The sequence below is a fragment of the Salvelinus fontinalis genome, chromosome 40, assembly GCF_029448725.1.
Source record: "Salvelinus fontinalis isolate EN_2023a chromosome 40, ASM2944872v1, whole genome shotgun sequence".
Lineage (NCBI taxonomy): Eukaryota > Metazoa > Chordata > Actinopteri > Salmoniformes > Salmonidae > Salvelinus > Salvelinus fontinalis.
This window is the reverse complement of record NC_074704.1, coordinates 18,704,362-18,725,418: the sequence shown is the minus strand read 5'-3', so window position 1 is coordinate 18,725,418 and position 21,057 is coordinate 18,704,362. Positions and strand designations below refer to the sequence as shown.

The 21,057-nt window shown below is 45.6% G+C and overlaps 1 protein-coding gene across 2 annotated transcripts in view; it reads right to left on the bottom strand.

Annotated features, from left to right (window-relative positions):
• Positions 1–21,057, bottom strand: part of LOC129839854 (ras and Rab interactor 2-like) — a 49,085-nt gene that overhangs the window by 9,731 nt on the left and 18,297 nt on the right. For both annotated transcript variants that reach the window (XM_055907539.1, XM_055907540.1), the window contains exons 4-9: positions 17,453–17,547; positions 16,931–17,129; positions 16,605–16,725; positions 12,791–12,863; positions 4,981–5,072; positions 657–2,039 (exon numbers count right to left, since the gene is read on the bottom strand). In XM_055907539.1, the coding sequence (XP_055763514.1) occupies positions 657–2,039; positions 4,981–5,072; positions 12,791–12,863; positions 16,605–16,725; positions 16,931–17,129; positions 17,453–17,547 (1,963 nt within the window). The remainder of the gene's footprint in view (positions 1–656; positions 2,040–4,980; positions 5,073–12,790; positions 12,864–16,604; positions 16,726–16,930; positions 17,130–17,452; positions 17,548–21,057) is intronic.

Here is a 21,057-nt window from a genome sequence, read left to right as displayed (position 1 = left end):
CACTTGCTTGCTTCAGCTCAGTGTCCTCAAAATCAGGACTACGTATTGTAGCCTCCTCTAACTAGGCCTATTTTCTGTCACTAGTAAGCTCATACCATATTTGGTCCCACATTAAAATAATCCCTGACATTTATGGATTTAGGTTGGGAGATAATTGTCATTTTTGCCATTCCAATTGAGCCACAAATGTAGCTTGGCAGTTGGCACCACTGTGTGAATTTGTGCCAGGCTGGAGAGGCCAGGAATAACTGACTGTAGGGAAGGGAGGGTACACTGGCATCTCACTGGCATCTCCGTAACCCAACACTGGTTTCTATAACCAGTCTGTCTTAACGTGGACTAATAGGGAGCTCTTCAAATAGCTGGGCTAATTTTCATCATGCATATAGGCTAAGTCTTGACAGTTTATCACTGTAAATATGGATTAGGTCACTGCGAAAGTAGTTTTTAGGTGTTACTTCCCTATTAGAGCTGAAGTGGTCGGAGAGAGAGACAAAATGAGCACATAATTGTGATATGAGAAACCCCCACACACTCATACAGACGTTCATGTGAAGTGCGTATGTACCTACGCACACACCAGCTTCCTTGTAGTCTGAGTTTCAATGATGTGTACAGTAGGCTATAAAGACCCTCCCCCCCACACACACACTCACCTATCTGATCCTCGGGTATGAGTGATTCGATGGGCGGGTCCAGTTCGGAGCTCTGCGTCAGGTAGGCCTTCATCTGGGTCATGAACTGTCTGAGGGTCTGCAGGAGGTCTAAGCCTGACGTATGACACCCCTTATTCTCCTGTACAAAACTGATATAATCCTGAACCAGGCATCCAAAGTAGGAACTCTTGTCCCTGGAGAGCTCTGCTATCCTCCTCACGGCTCGCCTTTCTGGGGTCATGAAGGTGCTGAAGACTCCAGAAACTTTTCGGAAGCTCAGCGCAACTTTGACCCCGACGCCGACCCCTCTCCGGCGGGCTTTGAAGGGAGGACGAAGGCCCTGGTCCAGGTCGTTCTCCAGGCTGACGCCGTAGTCGTCCTCTTCTTCGTCACAGAGGTCTTCGTCCTCGCTGCTGTCCTCATTGTTGCCAAGGTGATGCCGTAATCTGAGAGGGGGGCTGGCGGGGAGGGAGAGGGGAGGGTGGGAGTAGTCCAGAGAATCTGAGGAAGAGGTGGAGATGGACATGTCGCTCAGCCTCCCCTCTTGTCCCTCTCGCCTGGGGGTCTTACCCGGAGGGCTGGGGGGGCTACCAGCACCATTTCCCACTATGGAGGGAGCGGGTATGGCCGGTGCCTGGCACGGGGGAAGCTTGGCACGGGACAGAGCCTTGGCGATAGTCTCGTCATCAAGAGCGATGTGGCACCGGTGGGCGTCGATGTCAGGTTTTTTGGGGCGTGGGGGAGGAGGGTGTTGAGGGTGATGGTGAGGCACAGGGATGGCGGCGCTGCTCGTCGTCTTTTTGGAATGGCTGCTGTGCCTGGCACCCATGGGAGGGCGAGGGGTGGGGCGAAGGTTCTGATTGGATGAGGGTTGCAGTGGTTGCCTGGCGACAACAATGGCTGCGGGCGTTTCGGGCATGCTGCTCTTGGGCTTCTGGGGAAGAGGGGTGGGGGGAGGGGGAGCTTGGCGGCGCTGGGAGAGGGAACGGGGGGGCGGGGGCCGAGGGGGGCGTGACTTCCTTTTCACGTTGGGGTCCGTGACAGGGGCCGAAGACGTCCCACCCGTAGTTCCCGGGGTGGAGTGTGTGACGTAGGGGGAAGGAGAGGTGGAAGAGGATTGAGGGTCTTCCTCAAGCCGCCGGTGAGTCTGGAGGAAGAGGGGGTTGACGAAGCAAAGAGCCCCGTTGGACTGGCTTCTCTCCAGGCGAGAGGAGGTGGAGGAAGGGGGTAGAGCTGGAGGAACGCTGCTGTGGCGAGTCACACTCTGTTGCTCTTGTGTCCTCTCTGCACCCTGGTTGTCACCGTCTCTGTCAGGGCGCTGTGGTGGAGGGCGAGAGGGAGAGGTAGTCCTTCGCAGGCTGCCTAGAGCAGAGTGCCAGAATCCTAACAGGAGAGAAGAGATTAGGAATCATTAACAGAGTCCACACACTGTATACATTGAAAAACCTCCAAGAGCTGCCTAACCACAACCTGACCCAATAACACTCAACGTCATGATAATCATTCAAACAGACAGACAGACACCTTCATACCTTCATGCACAGACACATACCTTCATACACAGACACATACATACCCTCATACACAGACACATACATACCCTCATACACAGACACATACATACCTTCATGCACAGACACATACCCTCATACACAGACACATACATACCTTCATACACAGACACATACATACCCTCATACACAGACACATACATACCCTCATACACAGACACATACATACCCTCATACACAGACACATACATACCCTCATACACAGACACATACATACCCTCATACACAGACACATACATACCGCCTAGCCCTAACCTTGACCCAAACACACCAAAAAAAAGCATAAACACCCACAGGAACTACCATCAACACCCCTTTCCCACTTACTTTATCCTCCAGTTCACTGACACATCCACAATATAGTGCAAGTAGCACTGTAGTTAGGCAGTCAACCTTTTAATATCCCTCTCTTTCTTTCTCTCTTTTCCTCTGTGATCCTACGCTCTTCTGAGGCAGCGGAGAATGTGGTGAGCTCAGCCCTGCATCGCCCAGCACTAATTCAAGAATGCTGTCCTGACAGACACACACCCAGAGAGACAGAGAGACAGACAGGGAGTCACACATGCAAATTCCACAGGGGTGGTGGGAGGAGTCTATACACTGGATAGGCCTACAGTAGTGTATAGGCCCTCCTCTTTCCTGATCGCCCTCTACCTCCCTTCTCTTTGACCGAGTTTCCTGCTGCAATGCAGGACATTGGTTTCCGTTACGATCGTCTCTTCTGTTTTTTCACTTGTATCGACTGAATCAGTCTATTGTTTGCTGGCATTTGGTACACAAGTCTCTGTGCTAACTCATCCAGACAAACAATCACACACTGAGAAATACTTTACAGAATAACGGCATTCATGTAATAGAATCTACAGACTGTTATAAATGATTCCATAAGTCACTTTAGAGGACTGCGAAGGACGTTCTGTATGCATTGAATTCCACAAACACACACACACACCCTCTGCACAGCAACACACCTGGGACGATAGAGACCGAAGGAGCTATGTCGGGCACCGCTTCAAAGGTCTCGTCATACCTCTCTAGCCTAGGGATGGAAAAAACTCGGTGGTATTGATGAAATGCCCACTTGAGAAACATGACCTCTGGAGCTAGACTGAGACAGGCAACTTCTCCCTGCTCTTTACCCCACCCAGAGTGCACTCATCCTGGGCTGGGTTTAGCAGTGACCCCACAGGGAATAGCCTGGATGGATCTCCTGCAGAGAGCTTTACTGATAGTTCAAAGGACATTTCTTCCTCCACTACTTTCTGAGCCTTGGACAGACTTTGTACCCAGAGCTAAATTGTGTGTCAGTAATGTATTCATAAGCTTCGGTAATGGAGTATACTGCAACAAAGTGTGTCTGTAGTGAGTGAACAAACTCAATTCAGTAGGGGGAACCATGTCCGCTATTCCCTTCATGACCTCTAAGTTAATATGAATAATTAATTAACTACCTTGAAATGACTTAGCCGAGTCAAAGTCTGCTGCCCTTGGAAAAACCAAAACAATATCCTTCGTGCCCCCTGAGAGAGAAAATACCCATTATGCATTTCTGTACAGGATTTACTGCAGTGTCTTAGCTAAAAGGCTCAGCCTTTGCTGTAAAACACGGGCGACACACACAATATAACATAGATGTCTTGAGACGTGTCTGCAAAGATTCCAGAACATAGACACAAATATCCATTTGAAATAGAACCTGTCCAATGGAGAAGGGAGTTTCCCTAAATGATTGTGTCAGCATACTAAGAAAAGATCCTCATGTAGACTGACTAACTGACTGACTGACTGACTGACTGACTGACTGACTGACTGTCTCTCTCAAACACACACACACACACACACACACACACACACACACACACACACACACACACACACACACACACACACACACACACACACACACACACACACACACACACACACACACACACACACACACACACACACACACACACACACACACACGAGGGGTCAGAGTAAGCCCGTGACTGATGTGTGTGCCTGCGTCCATGCCTGTGTGTGTGTGTTCGTGCCGTGTGTATAATTCTCCAGTCACCACACCCTCCTCCTCAGCCCTGGAGGAAACTGACTCACACACTGGAGTTACAACAGAAGAAAACTAAGAATATCATGACAGAGTGACTAACTAAACCTGCCATGGAACCAGACCACACCGGTCAGCATGAGCTAACTAACATATAAAACTAATAGACGGTATCAGTAGCTGTACACATAGAAACGTCACTCTGTGGAATGAGGGGCTTTTTTTATGTTATGCATGTATGTACTCAAGGAGACACAGCCCATTTGGATATACTGCCTTCAACAATATGAAAAACATTTATAAATAAATACAATTATGCTGTTTCCTTCTATATCAATTTACTATCGGATAATTGATGTGGATATCATTTTTATGTCTCTGTGTGCAGTAGTTTCACTAGCTAATGCTAATTTTCGTTAGCGCAATTGCTAACTAGAATTAGCGCAATGACTTGAAGTCTATGGGAACAGCATGCTAGCTGTTTTTGTAGACTTCCAGTCATTGTGCTAATGCTAGTTAGCATTGGCTCACGAAACTACCTCTAACTTCCTTCATACTGGACGCAGATACATATAAATGGTATCCACGAGTTCATCAGACCCTGGGGGAGTAAATAAAGGGCCTCATTGCCAGAATCCTAAACTATGCCTTTAAGCAGAGAAGAAAATAGAGTTGATCACATTCTACCCATCTATTACTGTAGTACCTGCTCCTAGTTGGGCAACATCTTCCAGGTCCTGCTGAGTCTTAGAGGCTGCAATGGCTTCTGGGAGATTCAGGGTGAAAGGAAGGACGTCCCTGAAAAGAGAAGAGAGAGAATGATCCAACTATGTCTATAATGTCCAACAGATATTCTGGAGATTCCGAGAGTGGACTTTCCCAGCCTGTATCTCCTGCTGCTAGCTACGCCTGTGTTCTGTCCTCAGGGTGGGTGATGTCACAGGGTGGTAGAAGGGGTTTGTCAAAACAAACACAACAGCCTGAACACCAGAGCGACCGGAGCAGAGAGATGAGGAAGAGAGTGACATCACTGTGCCGTTACAGTCAACTCAATGCCAACTAACAGAGCCTTGAGGCCTCAGCTGGTGAATCTCTTCACTAGCAATCACAATATGCTGACTAAAACATTCCTTTTACTGTCAAATTTAATATGCAAGTTATTGAGGATATTTTCCCTACCAGGTCTCTGGTTATTAATGAACTATAACTCGGGCCTGGAGTTTTTCCCTAGTCACGTCAAGTGAATATTACAACGGAACGATTTGATTAGTGTAAGCTAGCTACATAGTTGTCTTTGCTGTCTTTGTATCTAAGATAATTGTGTAGTTTAGAGTAATTATCTAGCCAGTTATCGAGGTTACCTAGCCAGCTCCACTTTCAAACAAAGTCAGCTAGCCAGCTATTTTCGCCGTCCTAACGTTGTCAACACTGCTAGCTAGCCAGCTAGCCAACTTCTACCGAAACAGTACAACGGAACGATTTGATTAGTGTAGTGTTAGCTAGCTACATAGTTGTCTTTGCTGTCCTTGTATCTAAGATAATTGTGTAGTTTAGAGTAATTATCTAGGCAGTTATCGAGGTTACCTAGCCAGTTATCGAGGCTACCTAGCAACACTTTCAAACAATGTCATCAACGCAGCCACTGCTAGCTAGCCTACTTCACCAGCCAGCAGTACTGCATCATTTTAATCATTTTAGTCAATAAGATTTTTGCAACGTAAGCTTCACTTTCTGAACATTCAAGACATGTAGTCCACTTGTCATTCCAATCTCCTTTGCATTAGCGTAGCCTCTTCTGTAGCCTGTCAACTATGTGTCTGTCTATCCCTGTTCTCTCCTCTCTGCACAGACCATACAAACGCTTCACACTGCGTGGCCGCTGCCACCCTAACCTGGTGGTCCCAGCGCGCACGACCCACGTGGAGTTCCAGGTCTCCGGCAGCCTCTGGAACTGCCGATCTGCGGCCAACAAGGCAGAGTTCATCTCAGCCTATGCTTCCCTCCAGTCCCTCGACTTCTTGGCACTGACGGAAACATGGATTACCACAGATAACACTGCTACTCCTACTGCTCTCTCCTCGTCTGCCCACGTGTTCTCGCACACCCCGAGAGCTTCTGGTCAGCGGGGTGGTGGCACTGGGATCCTCATCTCTCCCAAGTGGACATTCTCTCTTTCTCCCCTGACCCATCTGTCTATCGCCTACTTTGAATTCCATGCTGTCACAGTTACCAGCCCTTTCAAGCTTAACATCCTTATCATTTATCGCCCTCCAGGTTCCCTTGGAGAGTTCATCAATGAGCTTGACGCCTTGATAAGTTCCTTCCCTGAGGATGGCTCACCTCTCACAGTTCTGGGTGACTTTAACCTCCCCACGTCTACCTTTGACTCGTTCCTCTCTGCCTCCCTCTTTCCACTCCTCTCCTCTTTTGACCTCACCCTCTTACCTTCCCCCCCTACTCACAAGGCAGGCAATACGCTTGACCTCATCTTTACTAGATGATGTTCTTCCACTAATCTCATTGCAACTCCCCTCCAAGTCTCCGACCACTACCTTGTATCCTTTTTCCTCTCGCTCTCATCCAACACTTATCACTCTGCCCCTACTCGGATGGTATCGCGCCGTCCCAACCTTCGCTCTCTCTCCCCCGCTACTCTCTCCTCTTCCATCCTATCATCTCTTCCCTCTGCTCAAACCTTCTCCAACCTATCTCCTGATTCTGCCTCCTCAACCCTCCTCTCCTCCCTTTCTGCATCCTTTGACTCTCTATGTCCCCTATCCTCCAGGCCGGCTCGGTCCTCCCCTCCTGCTCCGTGGCTCGACGACTCATTGCGAGCTCACAGAACAGGGCTCCGGGCAGCCGAGCGGAAATGGAGGAGAACTCGCCTCCCTGCGGACCTGGCATCCTTTCACTCCCTCCTCTCTACATTTTCCTCTTCTGTCTCTGCTGCTAAAGCCACTTTCTACCACTCTAAATTCCAAGCATCTGCCTCTAACCCTAGGAAGCTCTTTGCCACCTTCTCCTCCCTCCTGAATCCCCCCCCCCTCCTCCCTCTCTGCGGATGATTTCGTCAACCATTTTGAAAAGAAGGTTGACGACATCCGATCCTCGTTTGCTAAGTCAAACGACACCGCTGGTTCTGCTTACACTGCCCTACCCTGTGCTTTGACCTTTTTCTCCCCTCTCTCCCCAGATGAAATCTCGCGTCTTGTGACGGCCGGCCGCCCAACAACCTGCCCGCTTGACCCTATCCCCTCCTCTCTTCTCCAGACCATTTCCGGAGACCTTCTCCCTTACCTCACCTCGCTCATCAACTCATCCTTGACCGCTGGCTACGTCCCTTCCGTCTTCAAGAGAGCGAGAGTTGCACCCCTTCTGAAAAAACCTACACTCGATCCCTCCGATGTCAACAACTACAGACCAGTATCCCTTCTTTCTTTTCTCTCCAAAACTCTTGAACGTGCCGTCCTTGGCCAGCTCTCCTGCTATCTCTCTCAGAATGACCTTCTTGATCCAAATCAGTCAGGTTTCAAGACTAGTCATTCAACTGAGACTGCTCTTCTCTGTGTCACGGAGGCGCTCCGCACTGCTAAAGCTAACTCTCTCTCCTCTGCTCTCATCCTTCTAGACCTATCGGCTGCCTTTGATACTGTGAACCATCAGATCCTCCTCTCCACCCTCTCCGAGTTGGGCATCTCTGGCGCGGCCCACGCTTGGATTGCGTCCTACCTGACAGGTCGCTCCTACCAGGTGGCGTGGCGAGAATCTGTCTCCTCACCACGTGCTCTCACCACTGGTGTCCCCCAGGGCTCTGTTCTAGGCCCTCTCCTATTCTCGCTATACACCAAGTCACTTGGCTCTGTCATAACCTCACATGGTCTCTCCTATCATTGCTATGCAGACGACACACAATTAATCTTCTCCTTTCCCCCTTCTGATGGCGAATCGCATCTCTGCATGTCTGGCAGACATATCAGTGTGGATGACGGATCACCACCTCAAGCTGAACCTCGGCAAGACGTAGCTGTTCTTCCTCCCGGGGAAGGACTGCCCGTTCCATGATCTCACCATCACGGTTGACAACTCCATTGTGTCCTCCTCCCAGAGCGCTAAGAACCTTGGCGTGATCCTGGACAACACCCTGTCGTTCTCAACTAACATCAAGGCGGTGGCCCGTTCCTGTAGGTTCATGCTCTACAACATTCGCAGAGTACGACCCTGCCTCACACAGGAAGCGGCGCAGGTCCTAATCCATTTACATTTACATTCTAATCCAGGCACTTGTCATCTCCCGTCTGGATTACTGCAAATCGCTGTTGGCTGGGCTCCCTGCCTGTGCCATTAAACCCCTACAACTCATCCAGAACGCCGCAGCCCGTCCGTCTGGTGTTCAACCTTCCCAAGTTCTCTCACGTCACCCCGCTCCTCCGCTCTCTCCAATGGCTTCCAGTTGAAGCTCGCATCCGCTACAAGACCATGGTGCTTGCCTACGGAGCTGTGAGGGGAACGGCACCTCCGTACCTTCAGGCTCTGATCAGGCCCTACACCCAAACAAGGGCACTGCATTCATCCACCTCTGGCCTGCTCGCCTCCCTACCTCTGAGGAAGTACAGTTCCCGCTCAGCCCAGTCAAAACTGTTCGCTGCTCTGGCACCCCAATGGTGGAACAAACTCCCTCACGACGCCAGGTCAGCGGAGTCAATCACCACCTTCCAGAGACACCTGAAACCCCACCTCTTTAAGGAATACCTAGGATAGGATAAAGTAATCCTTCTAACCCCCCCCCCCCCCCCCCCCCCTTAAAAGATTTAGATGCACTATTGTAAAGTGGCTGTTCCACTGGATATCATAAGGTGAATGCACCAATTTGTAAGTCGCTCTGGATAAGAGCGTCTGCTAAATGACTTAAATGTAAATGTAATGTAAAATGTAATAAGAAAAACTCCTACCGCTAATGATAGTAAAGTATACCATTATATTCTGTATTTTTTAATGTTTTGGTTTTATTTCCCCGTTTGAAACTGTGTTGTGCTGTGTTGGGCATTACTGGAAATTACTGGATATTACTGGATATTACTGGACATTACTGGATATTACTGGACATTACTGGATATTACTGGACATTACTGGACATTACTGGACATTACTGGACATTACTGGACATTACTGGGTATTACTGGGTATTACTGGGTATTACTGGACATTACTGGACATTACTGGACATTACTGGATATTACTGGATATTACTGGACATTACTGGATATTACTGGATATTACTGGATATTACTGGGTATTACTGGGTATTACTGGACATTACTGGACATTACTGGACATTACTGGGTATTACTGGACATTACTGGACATTACTGGACATTACTGGACATTACTGGCACAGTGGCACTAATTTCCTTTCATCTACTTCCCTGACCACAAGGGTTTTACGTCATTCCACTTATGGGGTATTGTTGTGTGTTTACTGTAAGTTGGTGTTTTGTCATTATTGGACATTACTGACATTACAGTTGTTTAATGTTTTGGTTTCTATTTCTCAGTTGAAACAAAGTTCTGACGTGTCTTTCACACTGAGCTGTCTGTCTGCCCAGCTGGCATGAAGCTGGTCTAAAACCAGAAGTGAGAAGTCGGCAGTTGAGACAAGCTATGTCCTGAGTGCTTACTGCTTACTTAACACATGGTACCCGATAGTAAATCCACAGGTTATGATCTTATGGCCAATTTTTTACTTCGCTATGCTGCACCCCAGATTGCAGCTCCACTGAAATATATATTTAATTGGTCACTGGAAAAGGGGATGTTTGCAAATGTATGGAAGCGTGCTAAACCGTGTCCTATTCCTGAAAGACAGCAAAGAACCCATTACTCCTGCCAATAGTCGACCAATTAGTCTACTCCCTACACTCGGTAAGATATTGGAGGGTATTGTGAGTAGACAAATATGGGAGTACATGGAAAAGAATGATCTGATTACAGCCAATCAGCATGCTTATCGCAAAAACCATTCCACTGCATTGGTTGACATGACTGACCAGCGGCTCAATGTTATGGATAATGGTAGATTTGTGAGTGTACTATTGTTTGATTTTAGTGCAGCATTTGATTTAGTGGATCATAAAATAATTTTGACGTAATGAATGCATTATGGTTTTAAGGAGGTAGCATTGAATTGGATACAGTCATATCTAACTGACAGGAAACAGTCCACCTATACCAATGGTTCATTTTCTTCCCCTCGTGCTTTAAACTGTGGAATACCGCAGGGCAGCTGCCTTGGGACACTTCTTTATTTCATATATACCAACGACCTTCCTTATGCCTTATCTGAAACTCAAGCTATTATATTTGCAGATTATACTACAATTTATACCGCAAGACAATCGGTTCAACAGGTACAGCAAGCTTTACAAGGAGATTTGGAGAATATCAGGGAGTGGGTTTGCCGGAACAAACTTGTTTTAAACACCAAGAAAACCAAAGTTATGTTGGTCTATTCCACTAGGAAAAGGGAGTACAAATTGAGGAAGTTGCAGAAACCAAACTACTAGTAGTGCAGCTAGACAACTGCTTATCATGGTCGTCTCAAATAACTCATCTATGTAAAGAACATTTTAAAACAGCATGCAGGATCAGAAGGATAGATAAATATTTACCGGGAAAGATTCTTTAAGCAAATAACACAAGCATTAATTGAGAGTCAGGTGAACTACTGTTCTGTTCTGTGAACTACTGTTCTGAGGAAATGCATCATCAAGTTAAGTTAGGATGCTGCAGAATGCACAGAACAAAGCAGCAAGGATTGTTTTAAGGTGGAGATATGGTTCTTCTGTTGTAGTCATGCACAATGCTCTTGGTTGGTCATCAATCAACAAGATAATTGAAAAAAACATGCTTATTTTATTTCATAATATACATTTAAAACAGCCAAACTCTATTCACAACGGTTTTCAGTTGGTAAGAGACAGACATTTTGTAAATACTAGGAATAGATTGTCCAGACAGAAAAGAGAAATAGGCAAAAGAACATTTCGATTTAGAGCGATAAAGAAATTGAATATTCCTATTCCTATTCCTATTCCTATTCCTATTCCGCAACAAAGCATCCTTCACTCATGCTGCCAAACATACCCTTGTAAAACTGACCATCCTACCAATCCTCGACTTCGGTGATGTCATTTACAAAATAGCCTCCAAAACCCTACTCAATAAATTGGATGCAGTCTATCACAGTGCCATCCGTTTTGTCACCAAAGCCCCATATACTACCCACCACTGCGACCTGTACGCTCTCGTTGGCTGGCCCTCGCTTCACACTCGTCGCCAAACCCACTGGCTCCAGGTCATCTACAAGACCCTGCTAGGTAAAGTCCCCCCTTATCTCAGCTCACTGGTCACCATAGCAACGCCCACCCGTAGCACGCGCTCCAGCAGGTATATCTCTCTGGTCACCCCCAAAACCAATTCTTCCTTTGGCCGCCTCTCCTTCCAGTTCTCTGCTGCCAATGACTGGAACGAACTACAAAAATCTCTGAAACTGGAAACACTTATCTCCCTCACTAGCTTTAAGCACCAGCTGTCAGAGCAGCTCATAGATTACTGCACCTGTACATAGCCCATCTATAATTTAGCCCAAACAACTACCTCTTTACCTACTGTATTAATTTATTTTGCTCCTTTGCACCCCATTATTTCTATCTCTACTTTGCACCTTCTTCCACTGCAAACCAACCATTCCAGTGTTATTTTTTACTTGTATTTACTTCGCCACCATGGCCTTTTTATATTTTTATTTATTTATATATATATTTTGTTTGCCTACACCTCCCTTATCTCACCTCACTTGCTCATATTGTATATAGACTTATTTTTCACTGTATTATTGACTGTATGTTTGTTTTACTCCATGTGTAACTATGTGTTGTTGTATGTGTCGAACTGCTTTGCTTTATCTTGGCCAGGTCGCAATTGTAAATGAGAACATGTTCTCAATTTGCCTACCTGGTTAAATAAAGGTGAAATAAAAATAAAAAAATTAAAAATTTATCTGAGCAAACCAGAAACCTTTCAATATATAAATTTAAACAATACTTTAAAACCACTTAAATATAATACATAGGAAAGTTGTGCTGGACTATGGTAGATGAAAAATCAATATATATTTTTAGACTGAGTATTTATCGGGTCAATATGTTAGTGTATTATGTCTGTTTGTAACAGTTATTAATTATATGTGAAAATGTGTCCAAATGAGGACTAAAAGAGATCCAAATTAAAAAAAATAAAAAATAAAACACAATGTTATTTCCATCCATTTCCATGCAGTTGCTGTAGCTGTCATTGCAGTGGAATGACAACAGAGGGAGGAATGACAGAGGGGCGGAGGGAGTGGGGATAGGGTGGCGGAGGGAGAGGGGGACGGAGGGAGGAGAGAGAGAAAGAGAAAGAGAGAAAGGGAGAGAGAGAGACAGACAGAGAGAGAGAAAACTTTGAGAACATGACTGTACCTGCTGATACAGTAGAAGGCCACCAGGCGAAACAGGTCTGCAAAACTGATCCCAGATCCTTCCAGAGAAAAGGCTGCAACCAGAGGAAGAACACAGAGAATACATCAAAACTGTTCAGACTTCATTACGAGGTACAGCCACATCTAGCCTTGGTTAGCTTCCAGCTTCCACCGGGGTGGCAGGGTAGCCTAGTGGTTAGAGTGTTGGACTAGTAACCGCAAGGTTGCAAGTTCAAATCCCCGAGCTGAAAAGGTACACATCTGTCGTTCTGCCCCTGAACAGGCAGTTAACCCACTGTTTCTAGGCCGTCATTGAAAATAACAATTTGTTCTTAACTGATTTGCCTAGTTTAATAAAGGTAGAAAAATAAATCTTGAAATATATAAGGAATTTCTCCCAATAGTTCTGTTAGGATAATGTCCATTCTACTATACTACTTAGCAGGCATGCACATTACATTTAATTCTAAGTAGTTAGATATGCTAGTTCGGACATTGAACCATTTGAGGCTAAATCCAACCCACATTCAAAAGGCCAAACCAGGCCAGGGAAGACACTTCATGTTGACATTCAAAAGGGGAAAATTCCAAGACATCCAACGTGCACATCTGGTATGTCATCATTCACCTGGTAAGTCATCATTCCCCTGGTATGTCATCATTCATCCAGAATGTCATCATTCACCTGGTATGTCATCATTCACCTGGTATGGCATCATTCCCCTGGTATGTCATCATTCACCTGGTATGTCATCATTCCCCTGGTAAGTCATCCTTCCCCTGGTATGTCATCATTCCCCTGGTATGTCATCATTCACCTGGTATGTCATCATTCCCCTGGTAAGTCATCATTCCCCTGGTATGTCATCATTCCCCTGGTATGTCATCATTCATCTGGTATGTCATCATTCCCTGGCACTACTACTATCCCATTACTCATGAAGTTGTTTTGTTGTAACCCCAACAGTGCAGCAAAGTACCAGAACTGTACATGTCTCTGGAAAGAGAACACACCCAATAGATAATAGCCAAACGCTACATGAGATTTTCCCTGCAATAAATACAGTGTGTCTGTGTCAAGGCATCACTGTTTTATAATCAAGATTAGCCCTTTGAGCAATGTGAGAGTCACATTTTTCAGCAGTGGTGGAAGCGTGAAACAAGTCAAAGGAATCATCTATGGAACGCAAACATAAACGAGAGTGTGTGTGTGTGTGTGTGTGTGTGTGTGTGTGTGTGTGTGTGTGTGTGTGTGTGTGTGTGTGTGTGTGTGTGTGTGTGTGTGTGTGTGTGTGTGTGTGTGTGTGAGAGAGTTTTGAGGTAAAGGCAGGATGTGACATGGTCAAAGGTACACTACCGTTCAAATGTTTGGGGTCACTTAGAAATGTCCTTGTTTTCCATGAAAACATACATGAAATGAGTTGCAAAATGAATAGGAAACATAGTCAAGACGATGACTATAAATAATGATTTTTAATTTAAATAATAATTGTTTCCTTCAAACTTCGCTTTCGTCAAAGAATCCTCCATTCGCAGCAATTACAGCCTTGCAGACCTTTGGCATTCTTGTTGTCAATTTGTTGAGGTAATCTGAAGAGATTCCACCCCATGCTTCCTGAAGCACCTCCCACACGGTGGATTGGCTTGTTGGGCAGTTCTTACGTACCATACGGTCAAGCTGCTCCCACAACAGCTCAATAGGGTTGAGATCTGGTGACTGTGCAGGCCACTCCATTATAGACCAGTTGACTGCTTCTTCCCTAAATAGTTCTTGCATAGTTTGGAGCTGTGCTTTGGGTCATTGTCCTGTTGAGGGAGGAAATTGGCTCCAATTAAGCGCTGTCCACAAGGTATGGCGTTGCAAAATGGAGTGATAGCCTTCCTTCTACAAGATCCCTTTTACCCTGTACAAATCTCCCACTTTACCACCACCATAGCACCCCCAGACCATCACATTGCCTCCACCATGCTTGACAGATGGTGTCAAGCACTCCTCCAGCATCTTTTCATTTTTTGGTGCATCTCACAAATGTTCTTCTTTGTGATCCGAACACCTCAAACTTAGATTAGTCTGTCCATAACACTTTTATCCAATCTTACTCTGTCCAGTGTCTGTGTTCCTTTGCCCATCTTAATCTTATCTTTTTATTGGCCAGTCTGAGATATGGCTTTTTCTTTGCAACTCTGCCTAGAAGGCCAGCATCCCGGAGTCGCCTCTTCACTGTTGACTGGTGTTTTGCAGGTACTATTTAATGAAGCTGCCAGTTGAGGACTTGTGAGGCATCTGTTTCTTGTGAGACACTCTAATGTACTTGTCCTCTTGCTCAGTTGTGCACCGGGGCCTCCCACTCCTCTTTCTATTCTGGTTAGAGACAGTTTGCGCTGTTCTGTGAAGGGAGTAGTACACAGCCTTGTACGAGATCTTCAGTTACTTGGCAATTTCTCGCATGGAATAGCCTTCATTTCTCAGAATAAGAATAGACTGATGAGTTCCAGAAGAAAGTTTTTGTTTCTGGACATTTTGAGCCTGTAATCGAACCCACAAATGCTGATTCTCCAGATACTCAACTAGTCTAAAGAAAGACAGTTGAATTGCTTCTTTAGTCAGAACAAAAGTTTTCAGCTGTGCTAACATGATTGCAAAAGGGTTTTCTAATGATCAGTTAGCCTTTTTAAAATGATCAACTTGGATTAGCTAACACAATGTGCCATTGAAACACAGGAGTGATGGTTGCTGATAATGGGCCTCTGTACGCCTATGTAGATGTTTCATAAGAAATCTGCCGTTTCCAGCTACAATAGTCATTTACAACATTAACAATGTCTACACTGTATTTCTGATCAATTTGATGTTATTTTAATTGTCAAAAAATTAGCTTTTATTTCAAAAACAAGGTGTCACGCCCTGGCCTTAGTATTATTTGTTTTATTTATTATTTTAGTTAGGTCAGGGTGTGACATGGGGTATGTGTGTGTTTGGGGTATTATATGGTAGAGGGGGTGTTGGTTGTAGTGTATGGTTTTGTGTTGAGTGTATGTATCTAGCTGTGTCTATGGGTGTGTAGTTTTCTAGGAAAGTCTATGGTGGCCTGAATGGGTTCTCAATTAGAGACAGCTGGTTTCTGTTGCCTCTAATTGGGAGCCATATTTAAGGCTGCCATAGGCTTTAGCTGTTTGTGGGTCATTGTATATGTATATGTCGACGTAAGTAGTTTGTGTGTGCACTTGCGTTTGAAGTTTCACGATCGTTTGTTGTTTTTGTTAGTGTGGTTTAAGTGTTTCGTGTTCATCTTCGTCGTTATAAATTAAAGAAGATGTATTCATATCATGTTGCGCCTTGGTCCTCTCATTCATGTCAACACGATCGTGACACAAGGACAATTCTAAGTGACCCCAAACTTTTGAAAGGTAGTGTAGGTGACCTATGAATACAGTCATGGTATGATTCATTGTATAGGCTGTTTGTTGTCTGAGAAATGCACAGCTGGGTGAATTGAAAACATGTTGAGTCATGCATCTGTTGCTAAACTATGTACAGTAGCTAAATGTGCAATAAGTAAACATTCATTTTGCAAAAGACAATTCATCATTTGGTTTAGGTACTAGGCCGGGTCGTCATTCTAAATACTATTTTTTTTCTTAACTGAAATGTTAGGATAAATAAAGGTTAAATGAATTGAATTGAATGACTAGGCTGTGTGTTGTACTATAGCCAATCAGGAGTGTTAGCTGGGCATTGGGACGTCACTGCTGGATGAATAGAGGTTTAGTAAACAAAATAAATAGTCTGCGCGCTGTTCCATTATGACACTCACTGTACTGACTCTCTCTGACAGGAAAGTCATAGATGCTGGCTCCTCCAGAGGCGTCATCATCCCTGACCCTTAGAGACAGAACTTTCCTCTGAAGAGTGCATGACTTCCTCACCAGGAATACCTGGACAGAAGAGAGAGACAGACAGGTTCATTAAGGGTTGACCTTTCAAAGAGTCACATCAGTGACATCCCTAATCCACATGTTCACACCTGTCCATCAACTTTAATCACCTTTTCTGTTCGTATTCGAAAATGATAATATACAAGCCCGACAATAACAAAGGTCATACTGTGACCTCATGACTCTTGAACCTTGACCCTCTCACCCCTGGAGGCTGCTGCAGCAGTATACGTGTGGCCTCCGTGTCACTGAGCGTGAGCAGTAGCCACACGGGGTGCGTGTGCCTCAGTCTGTCCAGCACGCTCATCCGCCTACGCAGGGAGTCGTACCCAGAATCCCTTTCACCACTGGCGCCAGCGCAGGGCGAGGACTGGAGATAAACTCCGCTCACCTCCCTCTCCAACCTGATAGAGAGAGAAAGAGAGAGAGAGAAAATAAGGCACTGTCTCCATCTTCTGGTGAAAGAGTACATGATGCAGGGTCCCACAAAGAACCATCTAGGATGTGAATAGCGACGCAAAAAAATGTAGTCTACTATCCCTTTATTTTGCCTCACTCAAGTCTCCCCATCACTAAATGTCTGTGTTGTTACTCTATTCAACTACATTGTTGAAACAAATCACAACACCTTATACTCAAACATTGACAAAAATGTGTACTAAGAGTCCTAATAAGATAAAGAAGCAATAAGAAGAGGATGAAAGGAGGAGAGGAAGATTGGACTTACCCCTGTAGAACCATAGGGTCCCTGTCCTCTGTTGGGGAGGTCTGGACCATCTCTTGCTTCAGCTCCCCTATCTCCAACGCAAACGTGTCTATCAGCTACACACAGAGGAGGAGAGAAAGAGAGGGAGTGAACGAGTGTACATGGGAGAAGGAGAGAGGGACTAGGTCAGAGACAGAGGGAGAGAAGGAGGAGAGAGTGAGAAAGTGAGAGCAAACAAAACAGATGTTGTGAGTAAGATGGAGAGAGAGATGGAGTGATCAAGGTAGAGGTAAAGAATGAAAACAGACATTGAGAAAGGTTGAAAGTAGAATGAAAAGAGAGAGGTAGAGAGAGAGAGAGCAAATGGAGAAGTGTCCCTCACAAACAGATAGGGAGGCACAACATGAGAAAGCCAGGAGCAAGGAAATGGTTAGTCACTTTTCCTGTGTATACCTCACTTCCCTCCTTGGGACAGGAAACACAGAGACAACCCCCCCCCCACACACACATGCATACTACTGACAGTAAACACACACACGCACGCACACGCGCACACACACACACACACACACACACACACACACACACACATCTCTCTATCTCTCACAGATACAATAAACACGTTAGTTAACAAGGCTAAACGTCTCCTAATCTAATCCTTATCTAGGGAAGCGTAAACATCTGGATGATAGCTAGCTATGCTAACACAAGGTGCGTCCCAAAATGACACCCTATTCCCTATGTAGTGTACTACTTTTGACCAAAGTCCAATGGACTCTTCTTCCCCACTACATAGGGAATAGGGTGCCATTTGGGATGCCGTCAAAGAGAGGGACACAGAGGAAGGAGGAAGTGACTCAGGCCAACAGTGTTTGATGGATAAAACTCCATCTTATCTGACAGGCTATTTCCATAGTGAAGATAAATCTGCCCCCCCCCCCATTGGACTACGATGACAACAAAACGAAATATGTTGTTGCTTGTCAAACTATATTTCTAGGGTTTGACACCATGGGTGCATATCAATAGTCTTAAGAGGCTTTCTCTCCTTGTCTCAATTCCTCCTTTCAGGACAAGTAGGCTTTTAAGGTGTTTCTCTCACTAGTTTGTGTTTCTACATAAGTGAATATGAAGGTAAGGAGACAAGGAAGCCTGTAGGTTTTTACAAAACTGTGTTTCATAATCTGACCACTAGGTGGAAATATTTCCCACACCACAGACCCCCTAATCGTTTGTTCTGAGTAGAAGTCGCCAATAGTCACAGATCTAGGATCAGCTTACTGTTTCCCAAACCTATCCTGAACGATTTGTGGGAAAAACACAAAATTGACCTTAGATCAGCTAATCTATTCCACTCCCCATTGCTGCACAGTCCAGACCACTGTAACCACCAACCACAGACCACTGGTTCCCGCTGTTACTACACTACACCAGGGACTATGTGGAGCCAGCTCTGTCTCTGTCTCTGGTGGTCTGACTTCTTTTACAACGTTAGTCAGCAAAGACAGAGCTGAGTATAGTTCTAAATTGAAGAGAGAGACAAAGAGAGAGGGAGAGAGAGACAGAGAAAGACAAAGAACGACAGTCTCTGAAAGAGAGAGAGACAAACAGAGAGGGAGAGAAAAAGAAAGAGGGAAAGAGAGAGAGAGACAGAGAAAGAACAAGAGAGTCTGAAAGAAAATTAGATAGGGAGAGAGGGTGAGAGAGACCCCTCTGCCAGAAAATGAGGCCAAATTAACACATGTATTATGAAAGGTCTTCAATGATCTATTCTGGGCATAGTGCCCTGCTATGGAAGTAAATGGCAACATCAACACAGGCCCTGTTTCAACCCAATGACTTTTATAGAGGACCCACTTATATATTTTATTTAGCGAAAGCAAAGTCCCTTAGCCAAGCAATTGCTTCCGGTCCTGCTGTGTTGACGGTGAGTAGACCTCCACTGGGTTTGTAAATTTGACAGACTTCAAAAATGTGGTGCATGGTTTGCTCCACCTCACAGGCACATGGGGGGCTTGCTTAATGCCTCTGTAGCCATGAGGTGCTTTGGAAGGCTCATATCAAGTGCTTTCATGACTCACATCAATACCATGATATCATGATCCCAGAAACCCTAGACCCACTCCAATTTACATACCGCCCTAACAGATCCACAGATGATGCAATCTCTATTGCACTCCACACGGCCCTTTCCCACTTGGACAAAAGGAACATCTATGTGAAAAAGCTATTCATTGACTACAGCTCAGCGTTCAATACCGTAGTGCCCTCAAAGCTCATCAATAAGCTAAGGACCCTGGGACTAAACACCTCCCTCTGCAACTGGATCCTGGACTTCCTGATGGGCCACCCCCAGGTGCTAAGGGTAGGGAGCAACACATCTGCCATGTTAATCCTCAACACAGGGGCCCCTCAGGGGTGCGTACTCAGTCCCCTCCTGTACTCCCCGTTTACCCATGACTGCACAGGCAGGCACGACACCAACACCATCATTACATTTGCTGATGACACAACATTGATCCTGATCACCAACAACAACGAGACAGCCTATAGGGAGGAGGTCAGAGACCTGGCCGTGTGGTGCCAGGACAACAACCTCTCCCTCAACTGATCAAGACAAAGGAGATGATTGTGGACTACAGGAAAAGGAGGACCGAGCACGTCCCCATTCTCATCGACAGGGCTGTAGTGGAGCAGGTTGAGAGCTTCAAGTTCCTTGGTGTCCACATCACCAAGAAACTAACATGATCCAAGCACACCTAGACAGTGGTGAAGAGGGCATGACAAAACCTATTCCCCCTCAGGAGACTGAAAAGATTTGGCATGGGTCCTCAGATCCTCAAAAGGTTCTAAAGCTGCACCATCGAGAGCATGCTGACTGGTTGCATCACTGCCTGGTATGGCAACTGCCTGTCCTCCAACCGCAAGGCACTGCAGAGGGTAGTGCGTACGGCCCAGTACATCACTGGGGCCAAGCTTCCTGCCATCCAGGACCTCTATACCAGGCGGTGTCAGAGGAAGGACCTAAAAATTGTCAGACTCCATCCACCCCAGTCATAGTCATAGACTGTTCTCTCTGCTACCACACGGTAAGCGGTACCGGAGCTCCAAGTCTAGGTCCAAGAGGCTTCTAAACAGCTTCTACCCCAAGCCATAAGACTCCTGAACATCTAATCAAATGGCTACCCAGACTATTTGCATTGCCCCCCCCCCCCCCCTCTTTTACACCGCTGCTACTCTCTGTTATTATCTATGCATAGTCACTTTAATAACTCTACCTACATGTACATATTACCTCAACTACCTCAACTAACCACATTTACTCTGTACCGGTACGCCCTTTATAGAGTCTTGCTATTGATATATTACTGCTGCTCTTTAGTTACTTGTTCCTTTTAATTATTATTCTTATTTTTTAAACTGCATTGTTGGTTTGGGGCTTATAAGTAAGCATTTCAATGTAAGTATTGTTGTATTCGGCACATGTGACTAATAACATTTGATTTGGCGAGGCATGGGCCTGTGGACAGTCCTGAACCTATTGAGGGTGGACCACTCCTTCCTGGGGAGGTTGAAACTACTGGTGCCCAGGAAAATGCTGAGGAAAAATAACACATATCCTTCCC